General features: G+C 36.2%; 1 protein-coding gene across 12 annotated transcripts in view; it reads left to right on the forward strand.

Moving 5' to 3' along the window:
- The window catches only part of LOC104983541 (chromosome unknown open reading frame, human C10orf131), an 84,374-nt gene that overhangs the window by 16,956 nt on the left and 48,771 nt on the right, over positions 1-18,647 (forward strand). For 4 of the 12 annotated variants that reach the window (XM_010833012.1, XM_010833013.1, XM_010833014.1 and 1 more), the window contains exons 9-11: positions 6,269-6,366; positions 11,700-11,840; positions 13,749-13,854. In XM_010833012.1, the coding sequence (XP_010831314.1) occupies positions 6,269-6,366; positions 11,700-11,840; positions 13,749-13,854 (345 nt within the window). Of the gene's footprint in view, positions 1-6,268; positions 6,367-11,699; positions 11,841-13,748; positions 13,855-14,050; positions 14,170-14,643; positions 15,367-16,736; positions 16,899-18,647 lie in introns of those variants that run through there. The other 8 variants (XM_010833007.1, XM_010833011.1, XM_010833018.1 and 5 more) reach the window with 4 other exon arrangements.

An 18,647-nucleotide genomic window follows, 5' to 3' on the forward strand; every position in this document is an offset into this window, starting at 1 on the left:
CAGGATATAAAATCAACACACAGAAATCCCTTGCATTCCTATACACTAATAATGAGAAAATAGAAAGAGAAATTAAGGAAACAATTCCATTCACCATTGCAACGAAAAGAATAAAATACTTAGGAATATATCTACCTAAAGAAACTAAAGACTTATATATAGAAAACTATAAAACACTGGTGAAAGAAATCAGTAGCTGCAACATTTTAACAGCATTTCACTCCTTATAGTGCTGATACTTCTCAGCCTACACAGAAAATAAGGTTTCTCCCTAAACTGAAGAGATTTATAATTTCAGAGGTCTCCTTATCTTTCTTTAACACGTGAGAAGCTTCTTTCTACATAATATACACTCTCTTTTCTTCTCCACAGTCTCTGTTCGTTTCTTAGAGAATCTAGAAAAATTTAAAAAAATTCCTCATATCATAATATGTCTTTAATATCTTTATACCACTTATGAATTTATTTCAGGATTTTCTAAAAATACACCAAAACTTCTTGCTGCTAAGAAAATCGTTTACCATTTTACCATAAAAAAAATGCATTTAAGGTTTAATTAGTTGTCCTACTTTTAAAATTAAGACAAATACAAGAGTTTTTTTATCATGAATGAATGTTGATGTTTTTACCAAAATTCCTTGCTGTTACCCATACTTGGAGTAGACAAAACCCGTAACAGTTTTACCTTCTTTTTTTAAATTGTTTTTAAATTGTTTAAATTTTTTTACTTTCTGGTGAGTATCTGTTGGCTCTTTCAGTTCTCTTAACAGGATGGTCAGATGTTTCATTGCTTCTTTCGACTTTTATGCAGTCACCAATACTATGCAGATCTTGCTGTTAGTGGTTTTTCTCTACCCACTTGTATTTTGGATTCAGTGGAGATGTTTTCAGATGCAATTTTGTTTAAAATCTTGTCCCTGGATTTTTGGTCTTGCTATCTAGTTACCCTGCTTGTTTTATATAGATATTTGGAAATACAGGCATATCTCTAAGATATTGCTGGTTCACTTCTAGACCACCACAGTAAAGCAAGTCAAATGAATTTTATGGTTTTGAAAAATGTCAAAAGTGCATGTAAAAGTTATGTCTACACTAATCTGTAGTTAATAAACTATTATTATGTCTGAAAAACCCAGTGTACGTATCTGAATTAAAAAACACTTTATTGCTATTAATAACTGTCATCGGAGCTTTCTGCTCTTTTCTAACTTCATTCAAGCTAATTTCAGTGTTTCATGGACTCTTAGAGTTGGGAATAAATATAAATGTCACTTCACCAAGCATGTAAACTTGAGTATTAAAATTCATTCTGTACCACCATCCTTAGCAGGTAATATTCTGGAGTTAGTGTCAGACAAATACCTTTGCCTGCCTTTCCCTTCTGTCTTCTCTACAGTTTTTATTATGCACAGCCAGCTATGGAGGCAAGGTTCATTTGGGGTTTCTCACTGGGAAATAAAAATCCCAGTGCTGTAAGGGCCACTGTAGCAGAGATAATAGTTTGCGATTTAAGTCTGGCTCCAGATGATTATTAGATCATCATCTTAATGAACTATTGACCCACCAATTCTAAACACCATTTTTTTATCGCAATCCTTTAGGAAATTACTTGGGCGCTTGTAACTTGAAAGTTAGCCTCTGCCAGCACATAGTAGTAAAGTAGATGACCATTTATAGTAAGGCGATTAAAATGCTCCAATATAAATATATGAAATCAAGGGCTATAATCAGTTTTAAGAAAGAAGGAGCAATAATTGTTTTTTTGCTTTTCTGTGTCTTCATTTTCTTACAGTTAGCGTGTTACTTTTATAAGGAGTTAACTTGTAATTAAAAAAATAGAATTGAATTAACATTGTGTAAATACTTTTCTTTAAAAGGCAGTGAAATCTGATCTAGAAAGCTCTATTAGGAACAAAATGGAAGGTCAAAGGGAAATGTACCAATTAGATCTCAATATAGTGGGTTTGCAATTCAGTCACCATCCTCTCTTCAATCAAGAACAAGTATTATGTGCTAGGCTGCTCCAACTTTATGAGTGTTTTCAGGACAGGCAGCAACAGAATTTACCACAGCTGCTTTATGAGAAGGTAAGCATGGTTTTCATTACATTTACAGAGCTGAACCTTTAATATTGGGGAAAAAAAACACAAAACAAAACAGTACGGAGCAAGTTATGGTGGAATATTCCCTTAGCACTTCAACTATTTAACCAAATAAAACAAAGCTTGATTTCAGTTTTTCTGAAAAGAAATTGTAGGAGTTAACTGGCCAGGGAGACAGACTCAAACATATCCTGCAGGGTACTTAGCATTTATAAATAGTTTGCTAATCAATGGTATTTCTTGATCCTATGACTCAAGAAGAATATTTGAAATGATTACTATTTAAAAGAACCAAATGACTATTTCAAGTCTTGTAAGAAAGTATTTTTGATAAAAATATTAATGATCCTGAACCTTCTACAGAGTTTAGTATGAGAATGATTTAGCCAACTAATCGTCTACTGACACGCATGCATGTGCACGCGTGCATGTGTGTGTGTGTTTGTGTGTGTGGTGCATGCACTCAGTTGTGTCCAGCTCTTTGTGACCCCGTGGACTGTAGCCTTCCAGGTTCCTCTGTCCATGGAATTCTTGCATACACGCATGTTAAGTAGCTTCAGCCGCGTCCGACTCTTTGCAGCCCAATGGACTGTGGCCCACCAGGCTCCTCAGTCCATGGGATTCTCCAGGCAAGAATATTGGAATGGGTTACTTCAGGGGATCTTCCAGACTCCGGGATCAAACCTGCATCTTTTATGTCTCCTGCTTGGCAGGCAGGTTCTTTTTGGAAGCCCAGTGACATCATAAAGGGTACATAAAATCTGAGGAGAAATCAAAGAAATATACCCACTGACTACTTTTATAAATTTGTACCTCTCGTTTAGACTGTATGCTGAGTTTTTGATACATGAATATTTTGTTAACTAGTGTTCTTTCTGAAAAGATATTCTGATAGGTCTCATTCAGCTAATTAATACACTTAAATATTTAGTGAGATATTTAGTTAAATAATCAAGCCTAGTAGGGTCACCAAGACATTCCAATAAGCTAGAAATGAATTGTACTTTAATATATTTGCTTCTTAAAGTACAAGTGCAAAAACAACAGGACTTAATCCGTTTGATTGAGTTTTCATGTGGCAAATGTGTGGGAGTACTTCCTAAATGAAGCCTATGAATTAATAAGGTCAGAATATGTCCTGAAACAAAAGTTGAATATTCTAACTTTTAGTTTAATATGATCGTTGTTTTTTTTGAATGAAAGAACCAACTCTGAAACTAAGATGTAGGTCATTGAAAATATGATTTGTCTATTTAATAGTTTTCCAACACTGTTGTGTAATCTTTGAAGCCTGGTCTAGCAATAGCAATTTTGTTTCAGTAGAATACTACCTATTACTGTACATAAAAACTCATTTGTTTTTCATGTAGCATGGCTTTCTGTGTAAAATAATATTGAGGGATCATTATTTGCAACATTTTTATTAATGATTCTTAGGAGCCAAAGGTAATTTCTGGCTGCTTTTTACTTCACTTTATTTTAAATGTGCACATAAAAATGTGCACATTATTTATTTATTTAAAATGTGCACATAAACATTTTCTCCAGTTTCCTGGTAAATTGTAAAAAGAGAAATTTGGTAGGGCATGTGTATGCCCTTCTAAAATGAAAGAGAACTGTAGGAGGGAGGGGAAAAGGCCAAGGGTTGCAGGGTGTGACCATTGGTCTTCTACCAAAACACTGATTTATAATTTTTGCATCCTTTTAGTCCCTTGGTGTGAAATATATGGCTCTGCTCGTTCTCAGTGTGTTCAAACCAGGTTCAAAGTAGTAGGAGACTCAGTGACGTCTATGGATTTCTTAAGCTGCAAAATGTCCTGTTAGGTGAACGTGAATTCCACTTAAAGAACACGGAGAAATGTTGTAGACAATATAAAAGAGTAGAACGGATCCTCAGTTTTGTAGAGTTCTGCTGTTGTTCCCTCTAGTTTACACAAGAGGGAAATTGCACAAGTAATTCAGGAGTTCATTCCCACTGTAAGAGATTCAGTGTAGACGTTTCATACTGTGAAAGTCCCACTTCAATCTTCACCTCATGGTTTAGACTACAGCTTTAAAGATCTCTTTTCCATGTTTCTCTGTATATACATATACCATGATAGATTTTAAGATAAATTGGATCTTCTATATGGATCTATGTATTATTTGGCAACTTGGCTTTTTAAAATTACTTCTTTTTTTAAAGTAATTTAATTACTTTAAAATTACTTGTAATTTAAAATTACAAGTCTTGGAGCTTGTCCCATATCACTATATATAGACCTGTAATATACATGTATTTTAATATGTTCAATCACTCCTCGTTCTTGACACTTCTTATGGTCATGAATGACTTCATAAATGACTTCTTAGGTCATTTTCATCTTCTTATAATTACAAGTAATAAAGCAGTGCACATCCGTGTATCTATGTATTTGAGCACATGTGTGAAAACTTCTGTAGGCTAGATTTGTAGAAGTGAAAGTTCTTGGTCAAGAGTAAGGGTGCATGAAGTTTACATTTTTATCAGAGAGTAATGAATTGCCTTTCCAAGAAAGTTTTTCAGTTTGAATTTCCACTGATAGTACAGGACAGAGCTTACTTCCCAGAGCCATAACTAATAGTTGATATTACTTGCCCAGTTTTCTGTATAGCTTTGTTCATCTTTATAAGAGTTTTCATATATATATATATATATGTACAAATATATATACACATATAACTATTTACACATGTACATACACACACATTGCATGTACAAAATGTATATCTTTCGAATATGTTTTAAATATTTTTATCCCATTCTGTTACTTGCCTTTTTACTTCATTTTTCCTATCTCTTGGAAATATTTAAAATTTTATGAGGTCAAACCTGTCAGTTTTTTTCTTTGGGGACTTTAGGTTTTGTTCATTTATTAGATTTCCTAGATTTTTATCAGTCAGCATATCTTTGGTTACAATTCACAGAGAGCTCTCTCAGTTGCTTTAAACCGTAGGGAAAAGGTATGACTTTCTATATCAAAAGTTCTAAGTTAGGGCAGTTCTGTAGTTGGTTAATTTGATGGCTCAACAATATGAACAGCCCTTACTTTTCTAAGGACGAGTATCTCCTCATTGGTTCTTTCCTAGAATAAAATTCTTACAGAGTTGATCTTCCATATGAACATTAGAACTAGCTTGTTAACTTCTATTTTAAAGATTCTCCTACCATTTTTACTGCAGCTTCTTTGAAAATGAGAGTGTTAGTCTCTCAGTCACGTCCGACTCTTTGCCGTCCCATGGACTGTAGCCCACCAGGCTTCTCTGTCCATAGAATTCTCCAGGCAAGAATAGTGGAGTGCGTAGCCATTCCCCTCTCCAGGAGATCTTCTGACCCAGGGACCGAACCTGGGTCTCTTTCATTGCAGGCAGATTCTTTACCATCTGAACCATCGGTTATTATATTAATTGTAAAAGAAGTTTTATCTTTAAAAATTTGGGTTTCCGCATCCAGGCATGCAGTATGTCTTCACAGTTGTTGAGGTCTTTCCTTGTGTCTTGCAGTAGAAGTTTATATCCATTGACTCCAGTCTTGGAGTTCCCACAAACTGTCCCTAACTGTGATAGGCTTTTTCTGCCTATCCCTGTTATAGAGAACAGTTTCCCCTGGTTTTATTTCTTTGTCAGTATTCTCTGTGGATATTTCTCTTTGTTTTGTAGTTTCTTCAGTACATTCTGTTGATTTTATTTGACTTCTTTTCCTATGTTGCTATATATTTATTCTTTTATAGAGAGATATAGATGTAGATATAATTATAAAATATGTATATAGATATGGTTGTGATGATGGCAGTGGATACGGATAAAGACAGATAGATGCCTTTTCTGTAACCATTGGATATTAGGTAGAAGATAAAATAGATTCCTGTGTTCAGTCTTCTATCTTTATTGAATGACATTTCTTTATGTTAACTGATCAAATGACTACCTAGAAGTTGCATGGTATAAGGTTTATCTCTTAGACAAATATTGAGGCTCTTTTTCAGTTCTGCCCCAGGGTACTTTTATGAAATATATTTTGAAAAACAAGACAGTAATACAACAAAAGTATACACTTGTGTTTCTGATGCACATACTTAGACCTACAGGTGAATTGGAGTGATAGTAACAGGTGGATGAAGTGTACCAAAAAAGCTCTTTTGTTTTAGCTTAAAGCACTGACGGATGCTACCAAATTAGCAAATGAAAATTCGGAAATAAGCCAGCTGACCAGAAAATCTTTGCAGGATTATTATTGGCAGATAAGGTAGGTTTTAGGACATTCTTGTATTCATCAAGCATTTATTAAGGAGCTTGTTTAAACGAAGTATTGTACTATGCTGTGGAAGATGTAAAATAAGAAACTAACAATATCCTTACTATTTTTAAAATTGAAATATAGCTGATTTACAATATTTTGTTAGTTTCAGGTATACAGCCAAGTGATTCCATTGTAATTTTCAGATTATATTCCATTATGCTGCTGCTGCTAAGTCGCTTCAGTCATGTCCGACTCTGTGCGACCCCATAGAACGGCAGCCCACCAGGCTCCCCCATCCCTGGGATTCTCCAGGCAAGAACACTGGAGTGGGTTGCCATTTCCTTCTCCAATGCATGAAAGTGAAAAGTGAAAGTGAAATCGCTCAGTCATGTCCGACTCTTAGTGACCCCATGGACTGCAGCCTACCAGGCTCCTCCATCCATGGGATTTTCCAGGCAAGAGTACTGGAGTGGGGTGCCATTGCCTTCTCCAATATTCCATTATAAGTTTTATCAAATATTTGCCATTATGAGATTTATCAAATATAATTCCCTGTGCTAAGCAGTAAGTCTTTGTTGCTTATCTATTTTATGTGTAATAGTTTGGGTTAATCCAACACTTCTAATTTGTTCCTCCTTCCCTCCTTTTCCCCTTTGGTAACCTTGTTTCTTTTCTATGTCTCTGAGTTTCTGTTCTGTATACAGATTCATTTGTGTTATTTTTTAGATTCCACATATAAGTGATGTTATATAGTATTTGTATACTCTTTTGACTTGCTTCACTAAGTAAAATCCTCTCTAGGTCCATGCATGTGTGCATGCTAAGTCGCTCCAGTTGTGTCTGATTTTTTGTGACCCTGTGGACTGTAGACACTAGGCTCCTCTGTCCATGGGATTCTCTAGGCAAGAATACTAGAGTGGGTTGTTATGCCCTTCTCCAAGGAGATCTTCCTGACCCAGGGATCAAACCCGCATTTCTTATATCCTCCTGCATTGGCAGGCAGGTTCTTTACCACTAGCGCCACCTGGAAAGCCCCTGTAGGTCCATATGTTGTTGCAAGTTATAATATTTCATTCTTTTTTATGGCTGAGTAATATTCCATATTTGTGTGTGTGAGGGGATATACACACCTTAAACCAATCATCTGTTGATGGACCCTTGGGGTTTGTTTCCATCTTCTGGCTGTTGTAAGCACTGCTGCTATGAACATTGGGGTGCATGTATCTTTTCCAATTAGAGATGTCCTGTTTTCCGGTATATACCCAGGAGTGAGACTGCTGAAGATTCATAGCCTTTAGGCAGTTAAATAAATGGTTCCAACTTTTTGTAACATTTTTGTGTAAAAATATTTAATAGAAGTATCACATGAAAGTAGCTGTAGCTTTATTAATATGATCTATTTATTTAAAAATATGTTGACTAAAAACTATTACAAATTTACTGATACCTTTCAATTTACTTGAATCATGTTTATCTGAAGTGTTTGTATGTTTGAGAACTAGTTTGCATACACATATGTGCAAGATATATTACTAATTTAACCTAAAAGCAATACTCAATGAGTATGTAGAGTTAAGGACCCTTATTTTAAAAAATGGTCTACAATTTGGGAATCATTAGCTACTAGGCTAGTTAGGAAGAGAAATTAGGAAAGTGTAAAATAATTGGAAAAATAATTTAAAGACAATACATAATTATGTGCTTAGGAATCTCCAAAAGCAGGAAAGCTCTCTGGGAGGTACTTACTGGGTAGAAAGTTAAACTTGCACAAAGATATGACTACTCTGAGTGATTTGATAGTTAAAGAATTTCTCTGACTCCCTGCCCATTGACCTAAAATGGCTCTACAAATTCTTAACCGCTGGAGGCAAGTTGTTTTAAATAATTGGGTTTCCTAGAATAGCCTGCTGCTGTTGCTGCTAAGTCACTTCAGTCGTGTCCAACTCTGTGCGACCCCATAGACGGCAGCCCACCAGGCTCCCCCATCCCTGGGATTCTCCAGGCAAGAACACTGGAGTGGGTTGCCATTTCCTTCTCCGATGCATGAAAGTGAAAAGTGAAAGTGAATTTGCCCAGTCATGTCTGAATCTTGGCGACCCCACGGACCGCAGCCTACCAGGCTCCTCTGTCCATGGGATTTTCCAGGCAAGAGTACTGGAGTGGGGTGCCACTGCCTTCTCCAAGAATAGCCTAGTTCAGTATAAACATTGTTACTTGTTTAGTATAAACACTGTTACTTGAGGAAGCTGACATATGCCTTGTACAAGTACTGGCATATAATGAACTATCTCTGTAAATAGTAGTTGAATGAATGAATAGAAACCATCAGTATATACAAAACAGTAAATTACTGTTGTTTATAAGCTGAAACTCCAGTACTTTGGCCAGCTCATGCGAAGAGTTGACTTATTGGAAAAGACTCTGATGCTGGGAGGGATTGGGGGCAGGAGGAAAAGGGGACAATAGAAGATGAGATGGCTGGATGGCATCACTGACTCGATGGACATGAGTTTGAGTGAACTCCGGGAGTTGGTGATGGACAGGGAGGCCTGGCGTGCTGCGATTCATGGGGTCACAAAGAGTTGGACATGACTGAGCAACTGAACTGAACTGAACTGATAAGATTAACTAAAACTTAAAGCCAAAAACACTCATTGACATAAAGAATGCTGAGGAAGTAAGGAAAGACTAAGGAGTAAAAAGAGTGGTAAGTATGTGGATAAGTCTCAGTGAGTAGTCATGTAATGATGTTTTACAGGCATAAAATTAGAGAGTTCACAAAATGGCTTAGACTTAAAGGTAAGACCTAATACCATAAAACTCCTAGAAGAGAGCATAGACAAAACATTCTCTGACATAAATTGTACCAATGTTTTCTTAAGTCTGTCTCCCAAGGCAAATAGAAATAAAAAACAAAAGTAAACAAATAGGCCCTAATCAAACTACAGACTTTTGTACAGCAAAGAAAACAGACAAAAACAAAAACAAAGAACCCCAAAAAGACAACTTACAGAATGAGAGAAAATATTTGCCAATGATGTGACTGACAAGGGCTTAATCTCCAAAACATATAAATAGCCTGTACAATTCAATAACAAAAAACCAAACAACCCAATTGAAAAATGGGCAGAAGACCTAAATAGAAATTTCTCCAAAGAAAGTGTAAAGATGGCCTGTAGTCACATGAAAAATACTCAACATCACTAATTATTAGAGAAATGAAAATTGAAACTGCAATGAGGTACCACCTCATACCAGTCAAAGTGGCCATCATTAAAAAGTCTACAAGTAACAAACGGTGGAGAGAGTGTGGAAAAAGGGAATCCTCCTACCTTGTTGGTGGAAATGTGTGTTGGTGTAGCCACTATGGAAAACAGGATGGAGGTTCCTCAGAAAACTAAAAATAGAATTACCACATGATCCAGCAATCCCACTTCTGGGCATATACCTGGGTAAAGCTATAATTCAAAAAGATGCATGCACCCCTATGTTCATAGTAGGACTATTCAACAATAGCCAAAACATGTAAATAACCTATAATAAATGTCCATCGACAGATGAATGGATAAGGAAGGATGTGGTACATATATATACAATGGAATACTACTCAGCCATAAAAAATGATGCCGTTTGCAGTTTCATGGATGAAACTAGATTGTCATACTGAGTGAAGTAAGTCAGAAAGAGAAAAACAAATACCATATGATATCACTTCTATGTGGAATCTAGAGTGAACCTATCTGCAAAACAAGCTAACTCACAGACATAGCGATCAGACTTGTGGTTGCCAAGTGGGGAAGGAGAGGAAGGGACTGGGAATTCGGGGTTGGTAGATGCAAATCATTGCATTTGGAATGGATAAACAATAAGGTCTTACTGCATAGTACAAGGAACTGAATATAATTTCTTGGGATAAACCATAATGGAAAAGAATATTTTAAAAAGAATGTATATATGTGTAAAACTGAGTCACTTTGCAGTACAGCAGAAGTTGGCATTATAAATCAACTATACTTCAATAAAAAAAACAGAGTAAAATATAAAACTTTTAGAATGGAGTAAAGAATGGAGAAGGGTAAAAGTAATTAAAGATATTTGCATTAGCGATTAAGACTTTAGTAAATCAAGGACTTAAATTTTAACTTATAACCTCTAAAGGAAGAGGATAAAAAGATATAGTTTCCAAATCAAGAGGAAAATGAGATAATAAAAAATACTCAACTGATCCAAAAGAAGGCAAAAAAAAAAAAAAGAGAGAGAGAGGAAACGGAACAGAGAAACATGAGACAAGGAGAAAGCACAAAAGAAAATGGTGATGTTAAGCCTAAATATATCTAAATGGGTTAAGCAATCCATTTTTATGTAGACTGGATTATATTACGTTGATATTCAAGTAGTATGCTCACTATCCCATCAGGCAAAGTACTTCTAAATTTGAAGCAGTAGTTCTGATTGTGAATCTGAAAAAAGTATGATAAATATACTACAGAATGTTAAGAAAATCTGGAAATACATGGGTTTTAGTAGAGTACTTTGAATAGTGAAAAATCTTAAAGATGCATAAATTTCTAAATGGAATTTCATTCTCTATATGAAGATGTGAGTAAAATGGAAAAAAAAAAAAAATGAGGTGGGGAGCCCAGAAGAGTTAGTGCAATAAATTGTTTGAAGCCATTTGTAATGACTTGTAGCTCTAATCCACTAACATGATTTGTTTTTTTTCATTGGAGTCTGGTTGCTTTACAATGTTGTGTTAGTTTCTACTGTACAGCAAAGTGAATCATATATATATATATATATATCTCCCCTCTCTTGGATTTCCTTCGCGTTTTGGTCACTGCAGAGCACTGAGTAGATTTTCCTGTGCTATACAGTGGTTTCTCGTTATCTATTTTATACACAGTATCAATAGTGTATGTATGTCAATTCCAATATCCCAATTCACCCACCCACCCTCCTTTTCCCCTTTGGTATCCATATGTTTGTTCTGTACACCTGTATCTCTATTTCTGATTTGTAAATAGATTGCTCATACCGTGTTTTTCAAATTCCATGTATTAATATATGCATTCATATGTGATATTTGCTTTGTTTCTCAATCCATCCATGTCTCTACAAATGACCCAATTTCACTCCTTTTGTGACAGTGATACTCCATTGTGTATATGTACCACATCTTCGTTATCCATTCCTCTGTTGATAGATTTAGGCTGTTTCCATGTCCTGGCTATGGTAAATAGTAGTGCATGAACATTGGGGTGCATGTGTCTTTTTGAATTCTAGTTTTCTCTGGGTATATGCCCAGTTCACTAATTTTTAATCTAACATTATTGTTGTAGTGATACAAAACAACTCTATGAATTAGAAAAGGAAAAGGACTTTTCCCTGCTACACAGTATATTACGGACTTGGAAACAGATAAAATCCCTTCGACAACGACAAGGGTTTACAAGCACTTCAGTAAAGTTACAGTTTCAGAGGTGAGTGGCTGCTCTGTTTGTTCTTATAGGTCTCCTGAGGAGTTGCCCACTAATCACTGGGAATTAACAGAAACTGGGAAAAAATCCAGAAGTTAGTCAACTGCTTGATGTAGTCAACAAAGAATTTGTATAATGTATAATGAATATATAAACAGTAGTTACAGCTTTAAGACAACTGTTTCCCAGAGCAACTGCTGCTGCTGCTGCTGCTGCTAAGTTGCTTCAGTCATGTCCGACTCTGTGCGACCCCATAGACGGCAGCCCATCAGGCTCCCCCGTCCCTGGGATTCTCCAGGCAAGAGTACTGGAGTGGGTTGCCATTTCCTTCTCCAGTGCATGAAAGTGAAAAGTGAAAGTGAAGTCGCTCAGTCGTGTCCGACTCAGCGACCCCATGGACTGCAGCCTACCAGGCTCCTCCATCCATGGGATTTTCCAGGCAAGAGTACTGGAGTGGGGTGCCATTGCCTTCTCCGCAGAGCAACTGCACCATTTGCTATTCCCAACAGAGTATATAATATCAAAGAATCTCCTTTTTAAAAGATTAAAATTTAAAGACTGAACTTTTTGCTGAAAAGTGTAAACCCCTGCCATCTGAAAGTGTTCCAGATAACTGGGGTTTTGCTGGACTACTAATGGAAGAGGAATAATAGTAAAACCTACTTCGTGGGGTTGCTGTGAGAATTAAGTGAGTTAATACGTGTAAAGTACTTAGAACATTGCCTGGCATGTACTTCGTAAGTACAATGTTTGAGTTAGCTAGTGGCAATAGTAGTAGTTGTAGTAGTAGTTGGTGGTGGTGGTGGTGGTAGTTGTAGAAATAATAGTAGGACAGCAGTAGTAGTTGGTGGTGGTGGTGGTCCTCATAGAAGTGGGAGTAATACAGAGTAGTTGTGAGTGGTGGTGGCAGGAATAGTGGCAGGAGTGTAGTGGTGCAGCAGTAGTAGGTGGTGGTGGTGGCGGCACTCACTGTGTTGGTAGTAGTAATGTCATGAATTCCTTACTGTTTATGCATAAACCCCAAGGAGTATACCTGATTTACCACTTACTGTTGCCACAGTGTCTTGCCCTTACACATGCTCATGTTCACAGCTTAAGAAATACGAGAGGGACTTGCTTGGTCCACTTGGACTACCACTTGCTTGGTGGTCCAGGGGTTAAGACTCCATGCTTAACCATGCAAGGGGTGTGAGTTCAATCCCTGGTCAAGGAACTAAGATCCTACATGCTACCTGTTGCGGCCAAAAATTAAAAAAAAAAAAATGAGAGGAAACATGGGTTATGCCCTTAAATTTATATCTTCCATCCCCATTGGTTCCTTATTCTCATCAGAGAGGTTTCTTAATATCCTTAGAAAGGGCATAAAAATACTAACAGTAAATTAACTGGGCTTCCCTGGTAGTATTTAATAAGTAGGGAGAAATCTGTGAAAACTGAGAACAAGCTTATGAAATATTATATTTATATGCATATATATGTATGTGTAGGAGAAGGCAATGGCACCCCACTCCAGTATTCCTGCCTGGAAACTCCCATGGATGGAGGAGCCTGGTAAGCTGCAGTCCATGGGGTCGCTGAGGGTCGGACACAACTGAGCGACTTCACTTTCACTTTTCACTTTTCATGCATTGGAGAAGGAAATGGCAACCCACTCTGGTGTTCTTGCCTGGAGAATCCCAGGGACGGGGGAGCTTGGTGGGCTTCTGTCTATGGGGTCGCACAGAGTCAGACACGACTGAAGCGACTTAGCAGCAGCATATGTATGTGTATCATACTGACAAATTCCTTGGGATGTAAAATTATTTAATGTAAGAGATTGTGATGTATGTGTGTAGTGTGTTGGCAATATCTCTAACAACTCAAATAATTCCATATTTCTGTTTTAAATAATTCTGTTTTTTTATTAATTAGGTTGAAAATGAATAAATGTGATGAACAAAAACAAGAATTGTCAAAAATGTCTGGGACTGAGAAGAAAACTGAAGGAAAAGCATTTAAGAACAGGAAGAAACAGGAGGTATTTACACTGCAAAATAACATTCAACTCATCCTAACTGGTTATAATATTTGTTTGATAGAATAGTGATAGAATAGGAAATCTTGATATTTATAATAGTTACCCAACGAAATGACAAATAAAAAAGTTTAATTCTAAGAATAATTGTCCTAAACAGTGAATTTACATTATAAATTATTTCTTTTTCTGTTTCTAGAGCTTCTCATATTTAGCTTCAGAATTTGAAGAAACAGATACTGAAATAGTAAATCCAATTACCATGATACCACAACTTTCTTTCACAGCAGAATTAACAAACTTATCTAGATGTTCACCGTAAGCATTTTCAAAATTATTATAAGCACTTTCAGATTATTTTTCTTCATTATATGTTATCTAGATACTGTATTGTTTAATAATGTTAGATTTCCTGATTGCTAAGTTTAAAAAATGAATTTGCACTTTTAATTGCTACCATAGTTCTATGATATTATCCTCATTTTAGAGATGGGTATTGAACTTCTAATTTATGACTGAGGTGGGACATAAACCAGTTTGGTGTGATGATTGGTTTTTGTTTTGCTATGGTAATAATTTTTGTTCAGGTATAAATAGGTGGACTATAAAGCCACTGTGAAAAATAGGATTATATGGTCATCCTTGCTTGTTGAAGGATCTCCTGGCTTTCATAGAAAATGTTCTGATTAGAAAGGACCCTCTGGAAAATTTTTCTACTTGGACAATACAAGCTTCTTTCTTTCCCAGTTGTGACTTCTTCCTTGACCTTTAAGGTTTTCTTTCTATTCCTAGGAAATTCATGCATAACAGATATCATGCCGATCCCCATTTCTCCCATCTCTAAGCCTTTGGATCTCATCTCCCTTAAAGAGGATGTAGCAACTTAGAGCACTGAACTAGGTACAACTTTCCAACCTCTGTCCCATGAAACATTTGGTACCAGTTCATCTTTGAATACTGTGAATGTGCATCATTTAGTGCAGTGTTTCAAGATAGTGGGTGTCCAGTAAATATTCATGTTCATTAAATGAATGAATAAGTGGTTAAACTTTTAAATGAACATAAAGAGTGGCAAACACAAAGGCAAAATCATCATTACCTTCTTTCTGACTAGAGAGGTAGAGCAGTGAAGCAATTTTTATTTGTTCTACACCTACTTCCAAAAAGGGGCCCAAGATAATTTCTTGTGTAAGATGCCCACAAAAGGACCATCTAAATAAGGATAAGAGAACAGCCATAAAATGGAAGTTGGAAATAAAGAGGAGAAAAAGAAGGAAGAAGATATTTGTGCTGGAAAGGCTAAGCTAAAACTTAGAGGAAGTCAAGGCAAAAGGAAATTAAATGCTTTATATCTTTTCACAGCTATTGCTGTCATGGGGCATTGCTGTCATTATCCGCTGAAAATGTCCAGTTGAATAAGAATTGAGTCTTTAGAAAAGAATAATATGGTTATGTCAAAGAGAGAGATAAAAGGAGTACATGGATTAAGGGAACATTAAAAAGAGTTTCGGAGAAGGCAATGGCACCCCACTCCAGTACTTTTGCCTGGAAAATCCCATGGACGGAGGAGCCTGGTAGGCTGCAGTCCATGGGGTCGCTAGAGTCGGACACGACTGAGCAACTTCACTTTCACTTTTCACTTTCATGCATTGGAGAAGGAAATGGCAACCCACTCCAGTGTTCTTGCCTGGAGAATCCCAGGGACAGGGGAGCCTGGTGGGCTGCTGTCTATGGGGTCGCACAGAGTCGGACACGACTGAAGCGACTTAGCAGCAGCAGCAGCAAAATGAGTTTACAGGTGCGAAAAGGCAAGATTTTGTGAAGATGAATATAATCCCGAATTAACAAATTCTCATAATCAGTAGATAAGCTCATTATTTAAACTACTTTCAGAGGATAACGTAAGGGACATATTTTATGAAACTATTACTATTTCTTTAAAGGTAATTGGGAGGAAGTTAAAAAAAGACCACCAGGGAGATAGGAAGAATAAGTAATCTTTTGTCCCATACCCTTTTGAGAAGATTATAGAGAAGATGGGCAGCTATGCTGGCCAATAGGATGATCAGGGTGGAGAACAGAAGGGAATTTTATGTTTCAGCCTGTGGCTTATCTTCCAACTAGTCTTTTACCTTCTGAAAATCAGGATCAAATCTTACCTGTCATTAGGTCAATTGACTTGTATCTGAGAAGATAGTCAATAAATGTTGGTTGAGAGAATGAATGAATGGGTGGAGGGAAGATGCCTTAGGAGTTCATATTATTGAATGGATCCATTTTTTCCCCAAAAAGTGTTGTCATAGTAGCCCCAAGAAGTTAACCTTTCTGGCTGGCCTCTGATCTTTGGGTTCAGAGAAACAATGTCCTGGAAAAAAAGAATATATAACCTAAAGCCTAAAGAGATTCACAAAGACCTTTAAGAGGACACAGCAAGGCTGTTGTCTTAGAGGCACCTGCTTGAGGTTATTGAAAACATAATGTGTGTGTGTGTTTTAAAAGTTTGAAAATATTTTTGAATTCTTGATGCAAGCTCCCTCACCCTCATTCCTAAGTCCCTCAGTTTTTTCCTCTCATAAAACATTTTATAATGGGTGTGTTATAATCTCTTTAAGTTATAATTTAGTAAAATAAATAGTTGAATGATTTATGGTACTTTAATTTAGTTCTTTTTCTGTTTTTGAGTTAACATCTTTTTAAAGAAATTTCTTTATAGGAGAAATTTCTTGTCTGTGGCTAAGAGATAGGCAAATGTTATTGGGCTTAAAGATAGCATTTGTCCTCTAAAATTACCACATTTTAATATGTTGAGGTATATTTTGAAAAGAATAATATTTTATATCTGGTTTGCTTTTCAAGGGTCTCTTAAAGGTTTATTTAATTTTTAGGTACGAACAAAAGAGGAGAGCCAAAATTCAAAAGCTTAAATATTTTATTAAAATCTTATACAACGATAAACAGGTTTCTTGCACTTCAGTATCTCCTCTACAGTTTGATTTTAAAGTCATGTTTCAGCAAATTTTCAATATTCAGTTAATATATTGGCCTGAAACAATTTGCTTGGAGGTATGCCATTGTCATTTAATTTTGTATATTATTTTATACAATACATAATTTAAAATTTCTTGTTAGTTACTATTATGTTTTTTATATTAAGATATATTAAGATAAGATATTAATATTTGTAGAGAATATACTTATAATTCATCAGTAGTCTTTTATGCTTTAAGTACAAAATTATTTGGTTTGCAGTTGTTCTAAATACTTCTTTGCTGCTATAATTCTTGCCAACCCTAGACGTGCAGCATTATTCATTTATTAGTGAGGTGGAAGAGGTGAAAGAAAGAAGGTTGTTTAAACTATGAGTAGTATAGCAATTGTCAGTGTTGAGTAATTTCTTCAAATTGCCCCAACCTTGGCTTGGTGATTTCAGTCTCTTGATATATTTGTTCATCTTCTAAAAAATTTTTTTTAAAAATCTGATGAAGAAACACATATGTAGCAGACCCCTGATCCCTTCCCAAAGACCCCATCATAAGAATCCCGGCACTAAAAGAAGAAAATATGATGATGAAGACAAATTAGAAACAGTAATGGAATCTAGACAACAAGTCTTGATGGCTGATGCTTAAGAGTTAAACTTGAACCTAAACCTGGAAGAAAAGTTAGGAGGAGTAAAGATTTGTGTTATATGAGTATGGAGTAGAGTCTGAGACATGGGGAGATTATTATTACAAATCTAAATCAGTTATTTTTCAATGCCTAGAATAACTTTGTGCTATCCCTGATCAAAAGCTGTATTCATTTCATTCATCTGTGCTATTAAGTTACTATCATTTTAAAATGTACCTCTGTTGACATTTTTTAAATTAATTAATTATTTTTAATTGGAGGCTAATTACCTTATAATATTGTAGTGGTTGTTGCCATACATTGACATGAATCTGCCATGGGTCTACATTGTTGAAATCTTTATTTTGAAAATATACTGACTACACTTTCCTACTATTGTATCTAAAATAAATTATGATATTATAATCTAACCTCTTGAAGTTTAAAATTGCCCCCTCTCCCAAAATAGGTAGGTGTAGATTTTGAATCCTTCGTCATGATCAATTAGCACATGATCCTAACAAACTAAGAGGCAGAGAAAGAAATGAGTCTATCTAGGGATAATTCACACCATTAACAGCTGCATGAATTGCTAAATGAATCTATATGCCTTTGATGAACACATAGGAACCTACATTTCTAATTTTATTATTATTTTTCTTTCCTTCTTCAGTTCAGTTCAGTTCAGTTCAGTCGCTCAGTCGTGTCCTACTCTTTGCAACCTCATGAATCACAGCACGCCAGGCCTCCCTGTCCATCACCTGGAGATCACTCAAACTCATATCCATCGAGTCGGTGACGCCATCCCGCCATCTCATCCTCTGTCGTCCCCTTCTCCTCCTGCCCCCAATCCCTCCCAGCATCAGGGTCTTTTCCAATGAGTCAACTTTTCGCATGAGGTGGCCAAAGTACTGGAGTTTCAGTTTTAGCATCATTCCTTCCAATCAACACCCAGGACTGATCTCCTCTAGAATGCACTGGTTGGATCTCCTTGCAGTCCAAGGGACTCTCAAGAGTCTTCTCCAACACCACAGTTCAAAAGCATCAATTCTTTGGCGCTCAGCTTTCTTCACAGTCCAACTCTCACATCCATACATGACCACTGGAAAAACCATAGCCTTGACTAGATGGATCTTTGTTGGCAAAGTAGTATCTCTGCTTTTGAATATGCTATCTAGGTTGGTCAT

Source organism: Bison bison, unplaced genomic scaffold (assembly GCF_000754665.1).
Source record: "Bison bison bison isolate TAMUID 2011002044 unplaced genomic scaffold, Bison_UMD1.0 scf7180017862979, whole genome shotgun sequence".
Lineage (NCBI taxonomy): Eukaryota > Metazoa > Chordata > Mammalia > Artiodactyla > Bovidae > Bison > Bison bison.